Here is a 27,936-nt window from a genome sequence, read left to right on the forward strand (position 1 = left end):
TACATCAGGCCAAAGCTCGAGTATGCTTCGGTTGTTTGGGACCCATTCACTAAACTTAACATAGATAAATTAGAAAGGGTTCAAAGAAAAGCTGTTAGGTTTATCTATTCCAAATTTAAAATCACCGACTCCCCCACTGACCTCATGGCGGCTAACAATATTGAAACACTTGAAACGCGAAGAGGAAAGTATCGCCTTGAGTTTCTTCATTCTTTACTTAACCATAAGTTTGCTTTGGATCCTTCACAGTACATATCCCCTCTAACCACACGTCATACCCGACATCATCACATTCACTCATTGACACCGTATTTTGCGAAAACTGACTGTTTTAAATATTCCTTTTTTCCGCGGACAATATCCGATTGGAACCATGTTATGACATCTTAATAGTTTGCAATATTTGTCTCCTCATTTTTATGTGTATTTCTTTTCATTGTGTTCTGTATCTTTTGAGTTTTAAGAACATATGCCTGTCCTGCTTGGACCCTGAAAAGGGTCTGCAGTATGTACTAAATAAATAAATAAATAAAAATAAAATAAATATTTTACAGCGTTAGCTAGTGACGAACTTAGTATCGTGTCTTGCGCGTTTGCATATAGTTGCTTTGTAATTACATATCCTACTCATTTGTAATGAGAGGTACCCTGTACAGTCTGTTGACTATGGGACCATCCCTCTGTATCTATATATGTATAACCCCATTTGTAAGCTCATTATTAGGCCCAATAAAGAACGCACTGTGGAATGGCATTGAATAGAGCACTCTTTTGAATCGCAGAAGGACACTAAGCGAAGAATTCATGCACAACTTGCGCAAAATAGTTACACCACATCCTGAATGAGGTCTGTCAGGGATCTGCGAGTGTCACCCGGCCACATGTCATCACTGGCATCTTTTAGGGCAGCGGAGTCCACACGCAACCGTGCCGGCCAGGAAATAAATTACTCGTATCACGAGGAATTCCGACTCCGCTTCTGCGGCGGTGGTAAACAAAGCCATGTGAATTCTTTGCGAACACTAATGCACCTCAAAAATAATCTAAGACTTCTTTAGTGATCCCTGTTCGTCCCGTACGAGTGGTACGGGTTCGTGCGAGAAAATGAGGTCAGAATGTACCATTTCGCTTCAGACACATGCTTCCGCTACGTGTTGTTCACAACTTAGAGCAAACATGTTCAACAGCTTCCGCTAGCTTTATTCTTCATGGGAGACGAGCCTGTACCTCGTGCAAAAGGATAAATGCCTAATAAAACGGCCGATTTCGCACGCTTGCACAGAAAACTCTAGCCTTATGCCGTGGATCGATTATATTAATGAAACGGTGCTTGAACATAGCGGACGGCTTGTGGAATCCAGTGGACCCTTTAGCAAAGCCTCTAAAACAGATTCACTGCATAGAACAAACACTTTTCAACTGCAGCGTGCCCCGTACTCGACACGGAGACTAGGCGTAGAATGGCTCCTTATAGTCGCGGCGATTGTTCGCGAACACTGGCACGCTAGACGAGGTGCTGATGTCTTGACAGCATCCTTAGGCACAAATTGTGAGATAATTTGCAGAAGTGCCAACCCGCTTCACGGCTAGCTTATAAGGTGGCTTACATCAGGAGAAGTAGTCCTGTACCTAACTTGCACACCAATTTCTTCTTCGTGACAGTCGCGCTTCCACACAGGCCATTTTTGCCTTTTGGAAACCCGACATGTCTTTTCATTGCATTCACTGTTACATTTCATTACAAGTATGAGACACAATGGAAATCCATTCGAAAGACGAGTTCGCGGAATGTGGATAATACACCATGAGCACTTTGCAAAACTGGCAACTTGGCTTTCCTGCACAACAAGAACTTTCACCACCAAACGCTCTTTTTTTTGCAAAATAGATTTCTGCATCAAGTGCGTGGAGTGTTCAAATGAGGTGCTGGACATTTTTCTGTAATTAGAGCCTGACTTCTAGATTTCATTTAATTTTTCCGAAGTCTAATTCAGAAATTAGATTCTATTCCGGACCTAGCTTGGCTGCACTTGTCTGTCAGAGCGAAAAAGATTATCTGTCGTACTATGGCTTGTTAATATGCAGTAACAAAGCATTCAAAATCTTCAATAAATCACAATTCAATGGAGGGATCTCCTTATGCAGACAATGGTGCATTCTGTCTTTCTTTAATAAAAGAAATGAGAAGATGACTCAGTTAACAAGTTCATTTCGTTCTGAGAACAGCATTTTAGTGTAGGTGCCTTCCGATTCAAATTGCCTATTGTGTTCAGGATAAGGTGTTACACCATCTTCTAGCCTGAGGCAAGCCTGGTTTTCATTCTATAGTTGCCCAGTAATTTGCTGCTGCTGTGATGGTACTTAATATCGACTTCAATGTACACGAACTGATGAGTGTGTTATGTCTGCTTTGAACACTCGCTCGGGGTAAGGGGTCTGCAGTACAGGGGATTTCTCTAGGGACTCGTGGGTGGATATATGGAGATGCGAATTCACTATTTCTCCAGCAAGGGATTACGAAGCACCTCTTTTACAAATATTGCTCCCACGACTTATACCTACTTGGTCTGTTTCCTCGCAGAACCTAATGAAGCCAACAGACAAATGGCTCTGGTGTTTAATTTAGATGAATAAGTATGCTGGCGCTGTTGTTGACGTTGCAGCTCCCACCGCACACTCCTCAAGTAACGCATGTGCTGTGCACGGGTTGTGCCAAACATGCCAATAACGATGTCTCGAAAAACCCGCCCTCTCATATAGTGCATTCTAGGCCCCGTGTTTCGAGGCAGACCGTGTGGAATGGGGTCGCCGTCACCGTCGAGCTCACTACTACTGCTGCTGCTGCTGTTGTCATTGCTGCGATAGTCCGTTTCTATGTCGCACTCAGAAAGTCGAAGGTTGTGCAACACAGCACATGCCGCGACAATGTTGGCCGCACGTTCCGGCTCGTAGAGGAGGGTGCGATGTCGCTGAAGACAGCGGAAACGGCTCTTGAAGAGCCCAATGCGCCTCTCCACCACGGAACGCATGGCGGCATGTGCTGTGTTGTACCGTCGGCTGTCTGCACTGGAGGATGGCCGGGAACTGGGGTCAGGCGCACGGCTCGAAGGGCTAGCCACTGCCACCTACACGAAGATGAAAATAGTACATTGAGTACTCTTCTGACGAGAGGCAAGTTGGCAACTGAGGACAGCTACAGCATCATTCAACAAAGGTAGACTTCAGAGTTTGTGAGCCCCAGTAAAAGCATGAGTTGAGCATGCCCGTACGCGTAAGAAACTTGACCAATTTACAAGCGCACTACTCGGTGCCTGCCAGAAGCAGAAAAAAATCAACACTTGTAGGTGATATCAATGACAGTAGAGTAGTAGCAATATTGTCTGTTCATTTCTTCTGCTTCTGGCAAGCACCTGAACGTGCCTGTAACTTAAACTTCGAACATTGCCAATGGTGGCAATAAATGTTTTCATTTTTTGTACTCCTGGCATTTACTCATATGCTTGTAATTTGGTTAAAGGTTTGTGTTGGAGCAGACACGGCGTTCTATTTGCTACTGAAGAGCGACTGCGCCAAAAAAATGTTTTGTCTCACCGAGGAGGTATTCCCCGGGATTCGCAATGCGCACCGCTTGGAAACGCCGGCGCAGCCCTGTCGTCTACGAGACGAAGGAGTCGTGGTCCGACCCCGATCGCAGAGGGTCCACGTGCCAGATCTCACGTAAAACTTGAACAGACAATGTGCCCGTTGAGAAGAACAACATAACTGTCAAAAAGAATCGGCACCAGAAAATGTGAGGTTTACCCACGAACATGCAGTTGAGGGCCTAGTATCCCTTGCGGCACATGAGTGCAGCCTTGCTCTCACACTTGGGTGCGATAATGGCTATGAGGCTGCCGTCGACGCATCCGATGACACCGGGGATAGCAACGCGCCGAAGGAAACCCTCCTTCACGGTTGCCTTTTCTTTGGCCGTCTTCGGAACATGGACTTACTTTTTGCGGGCCGCTGCGTTCACGACAGCCTCTGCCACGCGTCGCACGCACTCGCTCACCCTCGACTGCGACGCACGGATCGTCTCCTCGCTCCCTACGGACGCTTGGAAGCTCCCGGTGGCGAAGAAGCGCAGCTCACACACCTGCTCCACCGACAGTCCCGTCGCTCGCTCCGCTTGTAGTTCCCCCTCCAGTTCCTCGCACTTCGAGAGTCGAAGATACCGTCGAAAATGGTCATCCGGTATGTCAAACGCGTCGTCTGGCTGTGCGTGTTCACGTCGGCGACGGCGAAGAGCCACCACCATAGTGATGAGAGGCGCAGCCATATTTTATTCCATTGGAAGGGACCGCTTCCTCTGGCCGTGCGAAAAATGTGTGCCTTATGCTCCCCTTAATGAGTGTGTCAACGTCATTTTGACGTTTCTGGTTTTTGCGGGTTCCTGACGTCGCGTGGCTGACAGATAAAATGGGCATGGCCCGGTGATTTTCGACCAATGGTAGAGCGGTGATGGTGGCAAAAAGCATAGAATTCCTACAAAATTGCACCCTTGTTTACGTAGACGTCGTACAGATAGGTTTTAAATCCTGTAGCCTTTCAGTCTGCGAGAGACAAGTACAGGTTGGACTGATGAAAGTATCGAAATGGCCAGACCAGAATGGCTTCAGTTGTCAATCCACATAAAAGCTCCTGTGTCCTTTTTTTTCAAGAGAGAACAGCTCCCTAATCCCACTACTGAACTGCAATGCCAGCACATTCCTGCGAAGAAAGGACAAATTCTTGGGCGTCATACCCAATTTAGAACTTAATTTCATCCCCCACAACCAGTACCTCAAGGCCAACTGCCTCAATACAATGAACATACTGAAACTTCTCGCGCGTACAAATTGGGGCAGTGAGAGAAGATGCTTATTGGATTTTTTGAAGTCTGATACGATCGCGTGTAGGTAACGGTGCTGTGGTGTATCGTTAGTTACACCGAATGCCCTAAAATTCTCGATGCTGTTCATAGTTTAGGCATACGTCTGGCCACAGAAGCTTTAAGGACTAGCCCGGTAAAGTCTATATATAATCCAATGAGTAGTCACTCCATCTTCAAAGGTCGTTGTGCAGTTCCATGTATTTGCTGAAAGCACACTCTAACCGTGAACATCCTTGTAACGAAACCATAAACGATATAACTTGTGCCACACTTTTCCACAACTGTCCAACAGGGACAGCACCTTTTTTGCCTGCCTCATAATCAGAAAGTGGTTTTGGCACGTAAAACCCCAAAATTTTAAGAACGCTTTTTTACTGCATGTGAGACATCTCAGGAAAGCTATGGCTGTATCACCTCTTTAAAACCCCCTAATCACTCCAGCCAAGCCAGTATCACTGTGGCTATGGCAGCTGATGGATTGTGACACTTCTTTATACAAATTACAAAAACGCCCCAGAAATATATAAAAACGCGCTTCGTAGAACTTCAGTCGAAGTATCCGTGCGTCGAATTTTACACTGATGCTTGAAAGTCGTATGCTAGCGTTTCTTATACGGAATTCAGCCAATCCTTCTGGGAATTCGGCTGTATGCACCCGCAAATAAGTATCCTTACGGCTGAGGACTACGTACTATTGTCGGATGTAAGACGTCAAGGAAATAAAACTACAAAAGAATAATATTTAAAGATTCATTAATCATCGTCAGAGGCTTAATGTTCCTATGAAAGAAGCAAAGATACTCTCTTTAGAGAACTTTACTCAATCCTGTGCGTTTTGTACACATCTCATCAACATATAATATGCTGCGTACCTGGCCACAAGGACATTCATGGTAATGTGCTTGAGGAGCATTTAGCCACATTAGTAACTACAAAACGAAGTAATTCCACCACAGCTGTCCCTGTCATAAATTTAAAGTTCTTCCTACGTAGAAAACTGAGAGGCGATTAGCAACGTAGGCGGGATACTGAAACATTTATAAGCAAAACGTAGGAAACTGGCCAGCAATAAGAGAAACACGACAAACTGAGTTTATTTTCTGCCAAATTAGGATAGGCCACACGTATAGAAATCACTCCTACCTATTGACCGATGATGATCCTCCTGTCTGCCATAAATGTGACGAGACGCTAACAGTCCTTCACGTCTTCTTAGAGTGTCAAAAAGTAGAACCTCAAACAAAAACATTTTGCCTTGGCATACAAACAACTCATTCCCCTGCACTCGACAATATTTCTCAGCACTCAACCGCTTTTTCACGACAACTTAATCTTAAAGTTTTTACAAATACTGGTGAATGGCATGTTATCAGCCGGAGGTATATGTAGCACATTATTTCATTAGAGGCTGCTGCTGCGATAGCATTTTTTAGAGGACGTGCTTCCCAGCCCTAGCGTTCAAGGGCTCATTGGCGATGCACCAGTACCACTATTTCTCACGCGTTTATTACATCATCCCTTTGTAATAGAACTTTTATGTTCATAGTATACATTACTAGTCATTGTCATTATTTTAATAAAAGTACATTTTACGAATTTTGCAGCGACTAATTTTTAGACCTCTGTACAGCCTAGTTACATCTAGTATTCGTAATTCAGATTCACAACTGACACTTGCCACTTTATACGAACAATACATTCATTATATTTTGCTTGGCGATCTTGGGCCATACCTGCCTCTTGCGCCGATAAAATCCATAAATCATCATCCACAACCCGCAACGAGACTTGCCAGAGAGCAACAGCAGCAGTGGAAAGCTCGAAGGAAGTGACAAGGAAAGATTGTTTTTAAAAAATTCGCGGAAACAGGCCATGTCAGCAAGACCACGCCCTAGAATGCGTGCGACTAAACCGAAGCTACAATGAGGACGTCCACGGATTTCTTCTAATGCCCAACACGTGAAAGCTGGATAAATTACCACCGAATCTGCTCTTCCCATTGTGCGGAGCTGTAAAGGGGCGTCCACACATAAGCAAATTGTATGTCAGCCGTTGAGCACGTGCATTCAGGATGAGAGGAATTAGGAGTCAGTATGGCGAAACTGGAATGAAGCTAAACACGTCGGCCCAGCAAGTGATCGTCACGTCAGTCTGCGGGGTAGGTTTTAGTGATCCGCTATGCAGGTATAGCTATGGCAGGACAGCCGAACAAGTGCGTGTCATTTAAGAAATAATAACGGAACACTCCTGCACAATACACTGAGTCTCAGAGATCACGTTCTGGGCCGATACTGCAAACGAAAAAATAAAAGAGAATGATTTTACGGAAAGTGCACTTGCCGAGGCTGATTTCGTGACATAATGCTCCCTGCTAGTTAACTCCTTCCTGGCTGAGTACACGTATTATATTTTTGAAGAAGCACTAGCCGGCAACTATAATGCGAGACCAGGCCATATAAGAGGCTTTTGACTGCGATACCAAGTATATATACATTTCAGGCGCATTTCTCCCGTCGGCATCGTAGTCGGCGACGCCGTGAGGTTCCGTATAAAGCACATCCCTTATAAAAAGTTCTAGCAACATTTTTTAGACAGTCTATAGACTTTTGTTACTGGAACCTACCAACAGTCAATTGAAATTCTACCAGCTGTCTTTATACATCCTACCAACCCTCTAGTAGCACCCTAGAAGGAATTGGACACCAACTCCCAATAGAAACATGTTCATAGGATGTCTTTAAACTTCCTACCAATTTCCTATGAACATTTGTCTTTATACACCCTAGTAACATTCTTTCAAAAGAGAAATGTTCATATATTTTCTGTTAACTTCCTACCAATCCGCTATTAACAAGCTTTCATTACACCATATTAACATTCTTTCAAAAGAAAAATTTTCATATATTTTGTGTTAACTTCCTACCAATCCCCTATTAACAAGCTTTCTTTATACACCATATTAACATTCTTTCAAAAAAATATTCATATATATTCTATTAAGTTCCACCAATCTCCTATTAACAAGCTTTTTTATACACCATATTAACATTATTTCAAAAGAAAAATGTTTACATATTTTCTGTTAACTTCCTACCAATCCCCTATTAACAGGTCTTCTTTATACACCATATCAACATTCTTTCAAAAGAAAAATGTTCAGATATTTTCTGTTAACTTCCTACCAATCCCCTATTAACAAGCCTTCTTTACACACCATATTAACATTCTTCCAATGGAAGAATGTTTGTAAATGTTCTGCCAACTTCCTACCAATCCCCTATTAACAGGTCTTCTTTATACACCATGTTAACATTCTTCCAATAGAAGAATGCTTGTAGACGTCGTCGACTTCTTACCAATTGCCCATTAACATTTGTCTTTATACACCCTATAACATCCCGTCAACAATTGGCCACCGCACTTCAATTGAAGCATCCCCGCACGGGCGTCTGCGTCAGCAGGCGTTTGGTGTGTTGCGACACCACGTACCTGAGCACACGAGGGTTGGACCCTCCCGCGTGTAGCCGTGCGCGGCTTAGCCGTGTCTGGGGAAAGGGCGATCCTGGAGGTTGAGGCAATGCTGGTGTCTGGACCTTTAAGGCGCCCCGGCGGAGGAAACACCTCTTTGGCCTCTGCTTCGCATAGACGGCACCTCCAGACTAACCCACCTGGAAGAAATCGGCAGTCACCTTTTTCTGTCCTCCTCTTCAATCTTCGTCTTTCTCTCTTGCCTTTTTATCTTTCCTGTCTTCTTTTCACTTCTTCTTACTTCCGAATTGGCTGGCGGCAAGGGTTAAACGTGTGTAGTATACCCAATCTCGGTTATATGCATTAGGATATAGTGGCGGTGCATAGCTGGCGTGTGGAGGTTGCTCAGAACTTGTAGCGTCTCCTTGTTGGGCTCGGTGGTGGGCGGCTACCACTGCCGCCGAATTTTATACCGTGTTATGGCAGAAGCTTTCCCGCGACTTCCAGATCGGCCTCTGAAAAGAGGCCGCACCGATGCACCATTTCAATTTGCCCTCCGAACCGACCTAGACAACTTTCCACGTTACCACATCTTGCATAATGAAGGAACACTAAGTATGCATAAGCTATCCCCTTTCTTGGTGGCGAAATGCCTGATAGAAAAAATTGACAAAGACTATAAAGCCCCGAAAATGACCAGTGGAGACCTGCTTATAGAACTGAGGAAAAAAGAACAAGTGGCAAAGCTGTCCGAACTCGCCAGTATTGGTGAAATCAAAGTCATGATTTCTCCTAAACACCTGCAGGGGCGTTATCTCAGAGGAAGATTTTCTCAGCTTGAGTGACGAGGAACTCCTCGAGGGGTTCCAAGAACAAGATGTGATCAAAGCGCAAGGAATTACAATCCGAAGAAACAGTGAACAACTACCCACCAAACATGTGATCCTCACACTTGGTACTAGCATTCTCCCCACCTCTCCCGACGCAGGATACCTGAAGATAAATGGCAGACCATACCTACCGAACCCAAGGCGGTGTTTTAAGTGCCAGAGGTTCGGCCACGCATCACAATCATGTAGAGGCAAAGAAGCATGCGCGAAATACAGCGCCAACGATCACCCATCTGAAAACTGTAACGCTCCCCCACGCTGTGTGAACTCTAAAGGGGATCATCCAGCGTATTCACGATCATGTCTCTGTTGGAAGAAGGAGGAAGAAGTAATTGCTCTCACAGTAAAAGAGATTTCATTTTTCGAAGCAAGGAAGAGGCTGTGACTCTTACCTCAAATAAGCTATGCGTATGTGGCGCGACAGGGGGCCGCACCACATCGGTCTCAGGAGTCTACAGGGCTCACAGTCAGTGGTCCTGTAGCAACTCCATCCGCCCCCTCGGTGGCAGCAGCTAGTGCTACTCCACCATCATCCAAGACGGCCCTGCAGACAGCTGTTCCGCAGGTCCCAAAACTAAACAGGACGCCAAGGCCCGAGGCGCGTGTCTCGGCGCCTGGCTCTCGATCATCCAGCGCCTCATAGAAGGCGATGGAGGTCGATACCAAAACCCCGGCGTCATTGACGCCAAAAGAACAGCGCTCTTCTGAGCGCTCCCAGAAGGAAAAGGTCCTTATAAATATGTAGAAAAAGGGACAGGCAACCTGAACGGTTACCGGCAAATAAACGTGTACTGTCCCATATCGCATGTCACCTTTAACCTTTAAGAAATTCGCTAACATCAGTACATTTTTTTTTTATTTTACAACCATGGCTTCCATTGTACACGGAATTGCACAGGTCTTATACACAATGTAGGTGACATCAGAGACATTATCAACACTTTTTCGCCAGTTGCAGTGTGTCTTCAAGAAACGAATCTTGGTCCAAGAAATATAGTAACATTCTGAAAGGTTTTACCATTATCCGAAGGGACCGCGAACACTATAGCCGTTTGTCAGGAGGAGTCGCGATAGTCGTTCAGGGCGGCACCCCTACACGAAATGTTCAGCTGAATACCTCCTTCGAGGCTGTCGCCGTCACCGTTCTATCATATAAAACCATCACCATCTGTTCACTTTACATCCTACCCCATACTCATATTACTACTAGACAACTGGAAAATCTAATACACCAGTTGCCGGAGCCTTTTATTTTAGTAGGAGATTTTAATGCCCATTGTACCCTCTGGGGCAGCTATACAACAAACCAGAGGGCAAGTAATCGGACATTTTATTTTGTCTAACAGCATGTCTTTTAAACTCGGGTTCACCAACATATTTTTCACCAAGCACACGAAAATTTAGCTCTCTAGATTTAGCCTTCTGCTCACCGTCTGTCTTTAGCGATTTTAAGTGGGAAGTCCTCGACACTTCATATGAAGTGATCATTTGCCGGCATTTATTAAGCTATCATCCACATTACCTACCATAAGCTCTAAGCCACGTCGCTGGAAAATACATCTTGCCGACTGGGCGCTTTTTATGAAACATGGAAAACTTGAAGAAGTCTTTTTAAATGAACTCAATGTAAATGAAATTATTGAGAAGTTCACTGCAGTTTTAATTTCAGCGGCAGAAAAGGCAATACCTCAAACATCCGGTCCTGTGCGCAAAAAAAAGTTTCCCCTGGTGGACTCCTGAGTGCACAGAAACCAAAAAGCTTCAAAATCGGGCCTGGGGTATGTTACGAAGACACCCAACCTATACCAACCTTTTATGCTTTAAACAGGCCAAAGCCAAGGCGCGATTTATCAGAAGGCAGGCAGAAAAATCATCATGGAAGAAATACGTATCTTCCATAAACAGTAAAGTCACGTCTAAACGCATGCGGGAACAGGTAGGAAAGTTTCGCGGAGATTACTCATCTTACACAATACCGTTACTTACAAGTCCAGACACACAAACAACAATACAAGAACAGGCAGATATACTTGGCGAACATTTCCGGGATGTTTCCAGCTCAGGGAATTATACAAAGGAATTTTTACAGTAAAAACAGTCTGCTGAAAAACAGAAGCTGCCCACTAGTGGCGCGTCAAGTGAACCGTACAATACCCCCTCACACAACAAGAAATAAACAGAGTCCTTTCTGCAGGGAAAACCACAGCGCCAGGTCATGACCGTATTCACTACGCCATGCTGGTTCATCTATCCCAGGCATCTGTAGATGCACTCCTTAAAATTTTCAACATAACCTGGGAATCTGGTATAATGCCCGAAGAGTGGAAAAAAGCAATAGTAGTTCCATTTCTAAAAGCCGGTAAATCCCCAACATCCCCAAGCAGCTACAGACCCATTGCCCTCACTAGCTGTTTGGCAAAATCATATGAAAGCATTATCAATATTAGATCCCATTTATTTTAGAATCAAGAAACCTCATAGACCCCCACCAGTGTGGATATCAAAAGGGTTGTTCAACTACTGACCATCTTGTCCGTCTAGAACATGAAATTCGATATGCATTTTTACACAAACAACACTGTCTTGCAGTTTTCTTCGATTTAGAAAAAGGCTATGATACCACATGGAGATATGGAATTTTAAGAGACCTGGCTGACCTCGGCATCCGTGGTAAAATGCTAAATTGCCTAGCTGATTTTATGTCTACTAGAACATTTCAGGTACGTCTGGGTACAGTACATTCTCATGCATTTACGCAGGAAAATGGCGTTCCACAAGGCTGTGTTCTCAGCACGACACTGTTTATAGTAAAAATGAACTCAGTTAATAACATTATACCGTCGTCTCTTATGCACTCTGCTTACATAGACTATCTCCAAGTGGCTTGCCGCGCCTCAAATTTGCCAACCTGTGAGAGGCAGCTTCAAATGCCAATAAATAAACTTACACAATGGGTTAACAAAAATGGTTTCCGTTTCTCCACACAGAAAATAGTTACTGTTTTGTTCTCTCAGAAACGAGGGCTACACAGCGATCCAGTCCTAAAATTGAACGACACCATACTGCGGGTGAAACAACATAAGTTTTTAGGAGTAGCCTTTGACACCAAACTTAACTTCCTAACTCACATAAAAGCACTAAAGATTAAAGCAAATAGAGCTGTAAATATCCTTAAAATTTTGTCTCATAAGCACTCGGGTTCCGACCGAACGTGCCTTTTACGTGTTTACCGGTCTCTTGTGCGTAGCCTTTTAGGCTCCGGCTCCGTGGTTTACGGCTCAGCCAGACAGTCCTACATCCAACGACTTGATCCAGTACATAACCTTGGACTGCGACTGCGAAGTGGTGCCTACAGAACTTCACCGATTCAAAGTTTATATGTCGAGTGTAATGAACCCTCCTTACAGCAGCGCAGAGCATTACTCACTTTTTCCTACATACTCAGTATTCAGTCATCACCTCAACACATATGCTACAACATCCTTACGCAGTGCAACTCACGCTTACACTACACAAATAAACCGAATATGATTAGGCCACTTGTCCTGTTGTATGAGCAGTACTGTCGGGATTATGACATTCCACACGAAGTCCTCCAGGTTGCCAAGAAACCACAAAGGTTGGCCCCGTGGTACGATTTCACACACTTTTGTGATTGGACATTAACACATCCAAAGAAAAGAGACATCCCACACGAACACATTATACAAGAATTCCGTGCACTTGAGGACAAATATCAAAATAACATGGAATATTACACTGATGGCTTTAAAACAAAAGATCACGCGGGTGTGGGGGCCGTAACGGAAAATTGGGAAACAAGTATTCGATTGCCACAACACGCTTCTGTTTTCACGGCCGAAGTTTACGCTATCTCGGTTGTCGTTAAAAATATTATCACTGATAAACACAAACATGCACTCATATAGACTGACTCTTTAAGCACACTGAAAGCTCTACAGCTGAAATCTGGGTGTGAACCCCTGATAGACCTTTTAAACATGTTGGCGCTTAATAAATACGGGAGGTCAATTCGTTTCTGCTGGGTTCCAAGCCATGTTGGGATACCGGGTAACGAAGCAGCTGATAGATGTGCATCGATGGCAGCATACAAAGAGATAACAAACAGAACACTTCCATGCAAAGATAGCATCCGTGCGATTAGAAAAGCCTTAACGGCAAAATGGTAACTCGAATGGGACCGTTGTGGCGACAACAAGCTACATCTCACTAGACCCATAATTGGCCAGTGAAGTCATGTTATCATCAGGAGCAGTTCATCGAAGTAGTTGTATGTCGACTACGCATTGGGCACACACACCTCACACACAATTACTTACTTATGAAAGAAGACACAGCAGCATGCGAGAAATGTCATGAGCCACTAACAGTTATGCACATATTACTGACATGTACACATATTGAAACACACAGACGAGCACTTTTGCACAAATTATATCAACTACACATGCCTTTCACCATGCTCTAATTTTAGGTGATGATCCGCTAGTACCATTATGTGACGTCCGTAGATTTCTAGATGACACTGGCTTTTTACATAAAATATACATTATTAACAAATCCTTTTCCTTCATAAACTGGATTTTAAAACACCTCGTGTTTGGCGCAGCATAGCCTAAGCCGCTTTTGCGCCATTAAACCCCATCTAACTAACCAACTAACTCAATTGAAGCATGTTCATAGATAGTCCGTAAACATTCGATATAGGTCGCTATAACGTAAAACTATTCCGTTCTGTTTCTATTCCAAAATGGCCGACACCGCTCGCTCATTGGCCGAATTTTTTGAGGCCGCGCCCATTTTTCCTGCCTGTCAAGCGACGTCAGGAATGCTCAAAAACTGCCACGTCAAAGTGACGTTTACGCACTCATTATGCTAAATTATGCCGAACAAACCCGGCAAATTCGTGGAATAACCGGTGAGTGCCCCGTTCCGTTTGGAATAGAAAAAAATGGCGGCCTTCGTGATTGCGTTGGCGGCGGCGGCGGCGGCTCGTCAGTCCGGGCGCGGGAGGAGGGAGCCCGAGGATGCGTTTGACATGCCAGACGATCAGTTTCGGCGGCACTTTCGCCTGAAGAAAGAAACTGTGCTGTGGCTGTGCGACGAAGTGGCGGAGGAACTCGGAGGCGTGAGAACTTCAGCGCTGTCGGTGGAGCGGCAAGTGTTGTGCGCGTTGCGATTCTTCGCAACGGGCAGCTTTCAAGCCTCGGTAGGGAGCGAGGAGACGATCGGCGTGACCCAGCCTGCGGTCAGCAAGTGTGTGCGACGCGTGGCGGAGGCAATCGTCCACGCCGGGGCCCGCAACAAGTGGGTCCATTTCCCGAGGACGTCGCAGGAGAAGGCGGCCGTGAAGGAAGGGTTCCTTCGACGCGGCTCCATTCCCGGCGTCATCGGATGCGTGGACGGCAGCCTTATAGCCATCATCGCACCGAAGGGCGAGCAGAAGGCGGCATTCATGTGCCGCAAAGGCTACTACGCCCTCAACACAGTGTTCGTAAGTATCTTAATTTTTGTCTAATTTGCCCGTCATAGCAACGCGTGGCTTATCTGCTGTGCGCGCTCTCGTCAGATCTGCGACGCAGGCATGCGGATCCTCGCCGTCGACCCTCTGCGACCGGGGTCAGACCACGACGCCCACGTCTGGAGAACTACGTGGTTGCGTCGTCGGTTCCTGGAGGGGCATATTGCCAAGGCCGGCGAACACCTCCTCGGTGAGCAGCGGGAAAATTTTGTACAGTTGCAATTCTGGCAGCATGCAGCAAAGCGTGCTCGCGCCGTAGGAGAATATTGAAGCCCGAACCCCTTATGTCATAGTCAGGTTATTAAGTATAGGCGAGATGTAGAAATTTTCCAATGATATCTGCACGAAACAAAGTGAAAACACACCTCTGCGTTGCGCTTTAAACTAATTCTTAATGTGAGTGTACAGTGCACGCGTTGTCACATTCTTTTTTACACTGACAGTCATTTGTGAATGGAGACTACACAAAGAGCTGCCTTGCTGCAAATAGGGATGCTATGTCCCAGCTATTGTTATCTGTGATCACAGCTGCGTCAGGTGCTCAGCCTGTATATTTCTTTATTGCAGCCTTTCTGTAGTAGGTGCATTTTACATGACCCATGCTTCGCCTACTAAACTTTGTGCAGAGTTCATACCATGTTTTATGATCCTGCAGGTGACAGCGGCTACCCCCTGGAACCATGGCTCCTGACCCCAGTCACAGGCCACCATCCCATACACACTGCAGAAGGCAGGTACAACACTGCACATGCTGCCATGCGGTCCGTAGTGGAGCGGTGCATTGGGCTTCTGAAGAGCCGCTTTCGCTGCCTTCAGCGGTACCGCGCCCTCCACTACGAGCCAGAACGCGCTGCCAACATCGTTGCAGCATGTGCAGTGTTGCACAACTTGTGTCTCGACGAAGGTGACGTGTTAATAGATGATGTTAGTGATGACAGCAGCAACAGCAGCAGTGATGATGAAAGTGGCAACCCCTCCCCACAGAGAGTTCCCCGAGTGAGGGCATCACGCATAATGTACCTGAGAGGCTGTGCTGCCCGGGACAATGTTATTCGCTCATTTGGCACGATACGGCAGCAGCACCAGCACTACTTGCAAAGGGTGCGAAGGCGGCTGCGTCGGCAGCAGCACCGACAGCAGCAATAAACACGTGCCCGACACTGCGGGCAGATGTTTATTACTGCTGTCTACACACCTAATAGAGAGCAGGAACCAATGTGAAGAAATGTGTGCAATTAGTGGATAGCGTGCTGTTTTTTTATAGAATCCGCTCAATCATAACCAGCGTTTTCACGTGTCCTCTGCCAGTGAGCTGTCACTACCGGAGATGATTGCATCATTCCACTGTGACACTACATGAGAGCCTTTCGTTTAGTACCTGTGGATAGAACACTTTGTGTTCATCAGCAGAATGTTGTAGCCACTTCTCTGGGCAGCTAGGGTTTGCCAAATGATTTGCTGCTGCTGCTGTTGCTTCTGTCATCACCGACACTGTCACCGCCATCTGCACTGTGCATGGGAGGATGGTCTTCGTCTTTTCGCTTCCTATTTGGGCTGCTGCCAAGCACAACACTTCTCGCTCCACCATGTGTACTGTTCTCACGCACCTTGTAAGTCCTGCGCTGTTTTGCCACACAGCCACCGCACAGTTCCTTGACAGAAGGCCAAGTTATGCCGAAAACAATCGCCTGGCATGTCGAGCGCGTTCTTCTCCCTTGGGAGAGCGTACATATGTAAATAGAGTTCTGAAATTGAAGGAACACAAATTGTAAATAGTCATTTCAAGTGCCACTTGTATTGTTTAAAATCGTTTACTTATATCTGCATTGTAAATAAAACCATGTGCTCCATCTTCAATGCCATCTTTCATCAAAGCAAATGACAGACAAGTACACTGAGCATGGCTTCATGGCGCCAAAATAGCCGTGTGATGTTCACTACATGGGACCCAGTACACTACCAGTGGCAGATGTTAAATTGCATAAATATGGCACGAGCATAATGATATTTTTTTGAACTCGCAGACAACCATTTATCTTCATCCAGCAACTTAACAGCAAGAAAGATGTCTTGTCTATTATGTAGTTGGCATGTTTGTAGTACAAAACAGTTTCTTTTCAATGACTAGTGCCGTAATAAGATCACAGTATAAAGCAGCCATGACATGCTTTTAAGGAACAAGTGAGAAAATGCTTGGCACTTCAACGGTATTTCATATAACGGCTGCAAGAGCAGCCTGGCAGTGAATGTCAAAATAGCGGCCACATCGATGGCTCCGTTACATATGTCGGAAACTGTGCTATACTACAATGGCGACTAGATTGTATTGCTATCATAGGTAAGGACACCTGAAATATCACAATAACCATCACAAGTAACAGGTGCTTGGTGTTAACAAAAATACCAATTCGGCCACTTTGCGAAGGCACGAATGGTTTGACATTGCAAACATGACATACATATGGCATGAAAATTGATTTCCAGTTATCACAGCATTGTAGTTATTAAGTGCACCTGTATGGTGTGCGAGACAATGTCGTAGTTGCCGTAAAAGTGATTGCATAGTGTATGTTCCGTGGAAGAACGGTGCATATTGAAACATATCAGTAACAGCGAAACAAAAGTGAACACCAAATGAAAATATGGCAAAAATTGTACATATAAGTTGTACCGTCTCACTTGGTCAAATAATAATACACACGAAAAGGAATGAACTTGGGGAAAAAAATAGTTGGGAACAGAAACGCAAAAATATGGCAAAAATTGTACATATAAGTTATACCGTCTCACTTGGTCAAATAATAATACACACGAAAAAGAATGAACTTGGGGAAAAAAATAGTTGGGAACAGAAACGAAAAAATATGGCAAAAATTGTACATATAAGTTATACCGTCTCACTTGGTCAAATAAAAATACACACGAAAAGAAATGAACTTGGGGAAAAAATACGGTTAGGAACAGAAACGCAAAAGTTCTACATATAAGTCATATAATGCCTCACTTGGGCAAATTTGCACTACAAATGAAAATAAACATAAGAGAAATTACCCTGCAAAAAAAAAATATGATTAGGGACAGAAATGTACGAAAAACAGCCATATCATCCTTTAGTGCTACATACAAAAAAAAAAAAACCATGCATTCGTGTTTCAAGTGACATCACCGCACTGTCAGTCTTCGCTGCCATGGTCACGCATGACCTGCACATCAGTTCACAAGACTGGCTACAACTTGGCAGCACAACAGCTTGTGAGGATGTATGGGCACCACCACCAAATGCTGCAGCGGTGATCTGAACGGAAAGATAGGCAACACTTGTACCTACACAGCACTAAAGGATGATATGGCAAAAAAAAAAAAAAGCTGTCCCTTATGGCTGAGGCGGCTCGCGGAGGTGAGCGAGGGCAGCCAGCAGCTGGCGCAGCGTGGTTGCGATGAGAGTAGTCGCCTCTCGCGAACCACGCATCTCGGCTACCAGCTGCTGCAGGACCTGCCGCGCTGCCCTCTGTTCTTCCACCAGCTGCAAAACAAATTCACTTAGTTAGCTACAGGTTATGCAATGTAAATGCTCGATTTGCACTGTTTGCAAGTGTTGCAGTTTCAGCAAGGTTACTCTTGAGGGCAGCGAGATCATTTACATATGACATGACAAATGGCCGTGCAAACGTACATGGTCTGTTATGTTAAAAACGTGTGAAACGTAGCAAATCCTACCAAGCTGCCTCTGCCTGTCAGAAGGCAGTATTGGTGACTAGTTGAATTGTTGAACAAATGATGATCATGCTGTGGCGATACATGCAACCGTGGAAATGTTTTGTAAGTTGCTATGTGTTAAAGAACACCTCAAAGGAGATGTATAAACGTGCATGACCCAATGAGCCAAATGACTACAGATGCCTCTCATGTGTAACATGGTTGTAATGTACATTATTACCATGTGCACTAATCACCTCTTCAAAAAATGACCCGGCCAAGTTGTACGCACCTGCCTATATTGCTGCAGCAACAGCTGGTGGAAGCTTGCCGCCTCCGCATTTGCCGCCTTTGCCGGGCATAGTCGGCGGCCGTCCTGCACACCGCGTCCTCGAGGACCTGTTGGCGGGGTGGCGGCCTGCGGGGCTGCTGCCGAGCTGATGGTCCGTAAAAATAAAATCAGTAAACAGGTTAAAAAAACTAATTTCGCTCCATCCTGCGTAGACATTTTACTGGTTCATTATCAGGTGGAAGCCCAGAAAAATAATTCCAGCAACACACCGTTCACAAAATGGACAGTAAATTTGCATCAACAAAAAGGCACTACACCATCATAAAATACTACACTGATAGTACTTTCAGCTTGTACGCTGCACAAGCTGCATTACAAATGGTGTTAACAGTCAGATTATTGTTCCATTTTGCAGCGACCTTTAGGCAGGCACTTTTCCTTTGCCATGTAAATAATATAAATACACAATTTCTGTTTCAAAGGTCTTAATAGATACTGCTTGGAGTGATGTGTTCGTATTGCAACAGCTGCTGAAGTGCCTTACGTGCAGTGCCACTAGTCCCCGGCTCCGTGCCTACAGAAACGCGGGCAGCTGCTGCTGGTGGGGCAGGGGGCACATCGGCATGCGGCTCCTCTTCACTGGAGGTGTCCTCCTGGAACAATAAAGTACAGGACATAATGTGATTAAGTTCCATCAACTGGTTGCAATGTCTATTTCACTTATAGTTTTTAAATCAGAAAATTCTTAATCCAGCATGCGACATACTAGTGACTTGGAGCTTTGACAACTCGTTGCTAATGCTTTTCGGATTAACGAGCCATGAAATCCACCACAAGGTGTTTCTTAACAGCAGTGGGGCAGCATTTCCGTTCTTGCAGAGTACGGATATCATGTGCTGGCATGTGTGTTGAATTGTAAGAAAACAAGCACACAACGGCAAAATATTCACCACGGTGTAACTGCCCGACATCGGTACACATAGCAACGAACATTGCTACTCACCTCGGAGTCGCCACGGAAAAAATCCACAGGGGCGGAAGCTGGGCCGGTTCGCCCATGTGCGTCAAGCACGCGGCCCTCCAGGCCGCCCAACTTTCCGCCTCCCGTCTTCCTGCAAATGCATGAACACCGTCAGCTTATACGTACCGAAGATGTTGCTAGTCGCGGGCTCACCTCTTCTCGGCGCCGACCTGCGCCGCGACCTTTTTGCAGCCATAACAAAGCCGGGCCCAATACAGGCGCCAGCGCCCGGCTGCCTTTGCTGCCGGTCCGACGGCGTTTAGGGCGGCGGCAATTTCCTCCCACAATTTTCTTTTTTGAGCAGCACTCATACTTGGCGAGAGGCTTGTGGAGCCTCTCGCCAAGTATGGATGCTGCTCCATAAACTGAACTAACATAGCGGCCTGCGCGGCCGAAACGCGCGCGCTTTTTCTTGCATCCGCCATTTCTTTTTCGCGCTCAATTTTCCCCGGACCGCAGCGAATTAATACCAACAAATTGTACCGTTTCAGATATCACTACGTCGTTAAAACATAACGGTTACATTCATTTAATGTGTTGTTATTTTATCACGCCATAAATGTCACGTTAGATTTAACACAAGTGAATAATAACAACAAAAAAACTTTTCTCGTGCAAGTTATATCCAGCAGAAGTATCGGTACCGCCCGCACGGGGGAATGGATCACTGCGCAGCAGTGTGTGGCAAAGAAAAAAAAATGAGCCTCTGTTACAGACCACCCTCGATTTAAATCATGACCTACGTTCGGAGATAGTTGCGATCGTTTATAGAAAACGTTTTCTTACCAGCTATCTGTTGAGATGCCTTCCAACCTTCATCGATTCTTCCGTATCCTATGCGAATAAAAGCAAAAGTGAACACCATGCGATCACCCAGGTTCAGATGCTACTGCTCAGTCACTAAGCACAAGAAAGAATGATGTGTTTACTCACCGAGCACTACGCTTTCACAGTCTTCATGATGTTCACAGCTTCCAGAATTCTTCTCGGGCGAAAGTACCTCGTACGGCGAGATTTCATCTAATCACGTTACGGACAAAAATACACCAAGAGCGGCCCACAGAACCGATCAGCTGTTTTCACGCAGCCGCCATCTTAAGTGTGCGTAGCAAAATGGATTGGATGCGGAATTGGCACGTGTGTGGCTATGACTCGAAAAATTAAAATATTTGTGTTTACATTCAAGCGCGCTTCAACTTCTTTTGCGTTAAAAGATTACAAAACACTTTTACTCTCAGCTACATACAATTGTTCTTTTATCAGACGTTTATATCTAAATGTCACTTGCTATACGGTCCCTTTGCAAATAAAAAACAAGCAAAACATGCTTCCGGCAACGATGGAGGCTGCTGATTGGGCAGATTGAAAAACGTCGCTGGTTCCCGCCCCATACGCAGAAACTGTCGCGTCATTTTGACGTCCGGAGTTTGGAACAGTTTTTGTTTGGAATAGAGTTACGTTATCGCGCCCATAGTCACCGTTAACCAACACAAGTCTAGGCTCTGTAGTGACATTGTGGCGACATTTTACTTACATGTGCTTATGTACTTGCTACTGACGTTTTATGAGCCCCCCTAGTAACATTTGTATGTGTGAACATGTTGGTAAAAGGCAATATACAGCCTAGCAGGTGCATGCACATGGAAACCAGATGCAAGTTTTCACTAAAAGAAGTTTACTCACAGAATGCGGCGGTCGGGAATGACCTGACTGTCCCAACGTGGGAGCGGCCCACAGCGCGCTGAGTCACGTACCTCAGGACCTTTATTGAAGTTTTGCATCCATCCATCTATCCATAAATAAATAAATATAATAAATAACCTAATTTGCTATGGCAGCGGTGTAGTCACGGGCAAGGAGGGACAAGAGAGTCTTCAGACTCAGTGCCGATGTCGCTGGGAATGTTTGTAGAGAACCCTGCACAGAAACAATATGGTCAGTGTTAACATGTTCAGGTTAGTGGATTACAAATATAGAACTTTTTAATGAGGTTCACATGCAAATTCACATGAATGCTGAAATTGTAGCCATCATTCCTGTATATTTGCAGAGGAAATGGCAAGGATGGGGCACATTTGGCAATGCATGTCCTTTGCTGTGTGGTGTTTACTACGCATTATTAAAATTAGGAAAGTGTGCTAGGTCGTTTCTGTAAGAGAGGGAACAGCCTACAACTATTGTTAGAGCCCCTAAAGTTGTGGCCTGAAAATTTGTTTCCCAAAATGTTTTTTTAACCAATTTTCTGCACAAATAATTTACCCACTCAAAAAGTCAATTACATGGTTTATTCATAGTGAAATTTGTAGCGTACACAATAGACAAGGATGCAGAGAAAGGTGGACACAAGAGTACTTACAGCTGTTTATTTTTGGAAAGAGAACATAAAAGTGCCAGCTAGCCGCACGGAGCATGTGCTAGTCATCAATTTTTATATAAGCGGATGACAAAGCTTAAAGCACTATTTAAAAGTAGATTTCTTGTCAATGATAGCAACCGATGGCTGACTGGCGCGTCTTTCAGCGCGCCTTATTATATGGAACGCTTCTGTAATTTCACATGTTTGTTTATTTTTATTCGAAAACAAAATATCAGTGTCAAAAAATACCGGTTCACAATGACATAGGTTGCAGTGGTTAGACAATCGAAAGTGAAAGAAAATCATTTGCAGTTGTCTAACCACTGCAACCTAGGTCATTGTGAACTGGTATTTGTTGACCCCGATATTTTGTTTTCGAATAAAAATAAACGAACACATGAAATTACAGAAGCGTTCCATATAATAAGTAAGGTGTGCTGAAAGATGCATCAGTCAAGCATTGGTTGCAATCATTGACAAAGAATTTGTATTCTTGAATACTGCGTGAAGCTTTGTAATCTGTTTATATAAAAAATGACTCGTTTTGCACATGCTCAGTGCAGATAGCTGGCGCTTTTATGTTCTGTCTCTTTCCAAAAAAAAAACAGTTGTGAGTAAGCGCTCATGTATCCACTTCTCTGCATGCCGGTCTATTGAGCAGACTACAAATTTCACCGTCAATGCTTACCAACTCGCCTAATTATTAGTTCTCCCACATGGTTTATCCGAAATATTTAATCCAAACAATAATATGACAGCAATGAGTTTTGCCTAAAGTACAATAATATTCTCTATAATGAAAACTACAATTTGATTGCAAGAGTACTTGAGCTAACACGCATGGCTCATTACTGCTAGTCAAGAAAAACGCCGGATGAAGTAGGATTCATTGCTGGCAGTATTGGTGCAAACCGACAAGAGAATAGCTCGCACTTGAGGTTAGAACATATCTCCTTCAAAGCACAGAAGGATTTTGCATACATAGCCAGCACGGCGTTCACCCTCCGTGGGTCCAAGCCCTCTTTTGCCACAAAGTCCTTGTGTGCGCTCGATTTTTGCCGAAGAGGGACGTGTTTGTGAGTTCCTCTGGGGCAAAAGTGGCCCCGAGGAGACCCCTGGTAAATCGGCATGCCGACCCGTTACTGTCATTTTTAATACGGGCCAGGGTCCCCTCCTCTATGAGCACACCATCACCGATGTCAACCTCCCAAGTGGAGAAAACCAAAGAGAAGAATGAGTGAACATTTCACAGATTAGACAAACTGACCGACAACGGCCCATAATGGGTCATGTGATGTTGTTCGAAATAAGACCATGACTTATAGTAACAGGATGGAGCATCCTGTTCAAGACTAAAGTAAGAATTAACTTTAAATTGGCACAGAAATTTGCAAGAACAGTATTTGATGCTAACTTCCCGAGAAGCCTTGGTATTACAATATGAATTCAGGTTACCGTACGTTACCTGGCTGTCATTAGTGCAATAGCAATCAATCATTAAAGTTTCCCTCATCAGCACACATGTATTTTCACATACTGGTTGATGTATACGGTTTCCTTGCGATACATTCTTCGAATACACAGTATGTGTGCAGAGTGGGTGGGCTATCTCGTCTGAATAATGCAACAAGGTAGTGCGTGCTCAAGAGACTATTGTCCTAGACCAGCAGTCTGGCATAGTACAGCACCAACACTTTAAGCAGTTCTGCTCACAGAACGCAAAGGCAGAATATATCTTTTTGTTCAATTGTGTATGTCAGCATCGCGTCAGCCAGGCAGTTGTGCTGGGTTTCGGCTTTAGAACCAACTGCCGGTCAGAAGCACTTGTCCATGCAAGTGTGTCCGTGTCTTCTCGTGTGCAACTTTGCACTTCAACGCGTTATGGGCCTTTTGGCCCTTACCCTTTGGCCACTGCATCGGTGATGACCGCACTAAACAGACACTTAAATTCAACAGTGGTCTTCAGCTTGTATAACGCCCAAGCCCATTCCTACTTGCACTTAAAGCTATAGCCATGAACAATATGTGCTCCGCAGGCTCAGCACAAATTGTGGTCTCATGACTCGTGCTGTAATGAGTCTTGCACACTGTCGCAATGATCTTCCTATGAAATATGAATATGGCGTATAAATTGCTTCTGTTAAATCCAAACTGCAGTGTAAAAATCTTTTGAAAGTGGGGAGTGCGGTTCAAATGGTTTTGGCCGAAAACAGGACACTTGAATGGTATCATAGAAACCCCTTGTCCACAAGAGAAACATGGTGGTGCAGACATCTTGTTTGGTCTCCCATGCCTGGAGGAAGTCAGTAAAACCATAGCTTGTCATCCGTGCATTGTTGTGGAATGCAAAGCGGCAATCTTAAAGCAGTGGCAATTTGCTTTGGCGCGTAACCAGTGTGCATGAGCCTTGTGCCCAGCGAGCAAGACATGTACACTGCTCATTTTACCTCCATGGCATGGACTGGCATTCACATTCAATGCCTTACTTGACAGCACCACACCCAATTTGTCAGCACGAAATGTTTCTGACGGTGCAAAATGTGATAACTAACTCCCATTCATAGACGTGCACTTGCTGGAAAACAGTGCAGCATTCAATATATCTAGTGTTGTGGTGAACAAGAGTTTAATACACACAAAGTACAGTGTTATGCTTTAGCATGGGGATTTCCAGGAGGATATTACAACTTTTTGATGAGGGCAAGATTCAATACAGCAGAGTTTCACATAGCTGTGCCGTCATTAATAGTTAGACCTGTATGCATTTTGGGTAAACATTAATGAGGTTTTAACGTAACTTGCAACTGTTTAGTCTGACAAGCTCTTGAATGTTCTGGAGGGACGAAAAAAAAAGAGCTAGTAGAAAAAACAGGTCAATACAGGCTCTGATGTTTCTACAAGGATATACAGCTGGTAGTTACACTTCGAGGTTTATGTATCAGCTTTACATCTCTACCTTGTGTTCACATGCAGTGCATACATAGAGTTATAGGACACATTTAAAAGCATGTTGTTGATCATCCTAGTGAGCCAACCACAGGCTTTTGCATGTAGTATTTGCGTAGTTAGCCCAGTATAGCTGATTAACGATCATGGTTTTATAGTTTGAGAAAATTTTCATGAGAAAGTTTATTTTTATTTATTTTTTTGCAATACTACCGGTCTCAGTGAAACCAAAGCAGGTGGGCTATTATGGGCAAAGTTGTGAATTATTTACAAGATGTTTGAATCAATGGTACTTAGCTTCTTACTAATTGCACAATTCTTTTGCATCATAAAGAAAGCCCACAATATGAAGAAGTGGACATGCCTATGTGCTGGTGTGCCGTGACCATTGCACTCTCAAAAGTGCTACATTAGTACAAACAGAGCTCCCAACCTTGCGCACTGCCATGGCATAAGTTACAGGGCAGCGACGCAGGCATTGACTAAAATTCAGGCCAGCGACTGATCTGACTTGCATTGCAAAAGCAACAGATGCAACCATTCCTGACAGTGATCAGCAGAACAAAGAACCTGAAATCATCATGACCCTGTAACTTTCTCAGTGGCAGTGCTTAAACCTGAGGCGTTCGTTCATGTGCGACACTAGTGTGAACACTGATCATGCCATGCAAGCATGTAGCCCTGTATTTTTTTTTTTTTCATATATTGCGGGCCTTCTTAGCGACACCGTAAAAGAATTTCACAATCAGTAGGAAGCACAATACCGCTGAGTAAAGTGTTTCCTAAATTGGTCTATAATTTACCCATTGTAAGTTGTGCTCTAGATTCAAAGCTAGCAAAGATAATTAACGTTCACTAATTATGCAACTAAACAGAACGCGACTATTGTTTGCGCTTGGTACATAAGGTGGTCAACAACATGCATACAGGTTGGCACACCTTGACGGTTTGGAGCAAGATGGCCCAATTGGAGCAGCACTTCTATGCCTTTATTACCTAGGACACCCTGTGTATGTTCTGTTAATGAGGCTCATTCAGATTTGTTGAGTTGTCTTCTGTCTGTACATTGTTTAGTCATTCTGCATGGTTCTTAACAATTGAAGCTGCACACTTCAAGATTCATTGTTTACATTGCAGCAGTTTGATTTTATCAAGGTTGGGAACACGGAAGAAAGTTAGCAGCAGCTGTTTTTTATTCAACGCTCATAGAAATGAAACAAGATAATGCCTATATGAAGTTTCTGGCAAGCATTAAACTAGAAAAACTAGTATGAGGCAAAAGTTTAATTCAAGTTACTTTGCGTGAAGAAACTCTTGAGCCTCTTCACCATTTTTGAAGCCTCTGAAACAAAGGACAGCAGACAAACAGCAATTCAGTGTAAACATGGTTATACAGTATAAAGCACAGAATAGGAACCATTTAGGTCTACTGGAGTTTTTCGGCCTAAAAATACCGGTTCACAATGACATAGGTTGCAGTGGTTAGACAAGTGCGAATGTGAAAGAAAATTATTTGCAGTTGTCTAACCACTGCAACCTAGGTTATTGTGAACTGGTATTTTTTGACCCCGATATGTTGTTTTCGAATAAAAATAAACGAGCACATGAAATTACAGAAGCGTTCCATATAATAAGGTGTGCTGAAAGATGCATCAGTCAAGCATTGATTGCAATCATTGACAAAGAATTTGTATTCTTGAATACTGCTTGAAGCTTTGTAATCTGCTTATATAAAAATGACTCGTTTTGCACATGCTCAGTGCAGATAGCTGGCGCTTTTGTGTTCTGTCTCTTTCCAAAAGAAATAGTTGTGAGTAAGCGCTCATGTATCCACTTCTCTGCATCCCGGTCGATTGAGCCCACTACAAATTTCACCGTGAATGCTTATCAACTCGCCCAATTATTAGTTCTCCTACATGGTTTATCCGAAATATTTAATGCAAATAATAATATGACAGCAATCAGTTTTCCCTAAAGTACAATAATATTCTCTATAACGAAAACTACAATTTGATTGCAAGAGTACTTGAGCTAATACGCATGACTCATTACTGCTAGTCAAGAAAAGCGCCGGATGAAGTAGGATCCATTGCTGGCAGTATTGGTACAAACAGGCAAGAGAATAGCTCGCACTTGAGGTTACAACATATCTCCTTCAAAGCACAGAAGGATTTTGCATACATACCCAGCACGGCGTTCACCCTCCGTGGGTCCAAACCCTGTTTTGCCACAAAGTCCTTGTGTGCGCCCGATTTTTTGCCGAAGAGGGAATTGTTTGTGAGTTCCTCTGGGGCAAAAGTGGCCCCGAGGAGACCCCTGGCAAATCGGCATGCCGACCCATTACTATCATTTTTAATACGGGCCAGGGTCCCCTCCTCTATAAGCACACCATCACCGATGTCAACCTGCCAAGTGGAGAAAACAAAAGAGAAGAATGAGTGAGCATTACACAGATTAGACAAACTGACAGAAAACGGCCCATAATGGGTCATGTGATGTTGTTCGAAATAAGACCACGACTTAAGTAACAGAATGGAGCATGTAATTTACCCATTGTAAGTTGTGCTTAAGATTTAAAGCTTGCAAAGATAATTAACCTTGACTAATTATGTAAATAAACAGAACGCGAATATTGTTTGCACTTGGTCCATAAGGTGGTCAACAACATGCATACAGGTTGGCACACCTTGTCGGTTTGGAGCAAGATGGCCAAATTGGTGCAGCACTTCTATGCCTTTATTAGCTAGGACACCCTGTGTATGTTCTGTTAATGAGGCTCATTCAGATTTGTTGAGTTGTCTTCTGTCTGTACA

General features: G+C 44.3%; 1 protein-coding gene across 1 annotated transcript; it reads left to right on the forward strand.

The window, feature by feature from the left end:
* Window positions 1–6,983: 6,983 nt before the first annotated feature.
* Window positions 6,984–16,439, forward strand: LOC126516628 (putative nuclease HARBI1). The gene is made up of 5 exons (XM_050166742.3): window positions 6,984–7,070; window positions 10,940–10,969; window positions 14,318–14,785; window positions 14,861–15,002; window positions 15,468–16,439. Exons 1-5 carry the CDS (start codon window positions 6,984–6,986, stop codon window positions 15,956–15,958), a joined length of 1,218 nt encoding a protein of 405 aa, XP_050022699.2. The 3' UTR covers window positions 15,959–16,439.
* Window positions 16,440–27,936: the final 11,497 nt, after the last annotated feature.

Source organism: Dermacentor andersoni, chromosome 1 (genome assembly GCF_023375885.2).
Source record: "Dermacentor andersoni chromosome 1, qqDerAnde1_hic_scaffold, whole genome shotgun sequence".
Lineage (NCBI taxonomy): Eukaryota > Metazoa > Arthropoda > Arachnida > Ixodida > Ixodidae > Dermacentor > Dermacentor andersoni.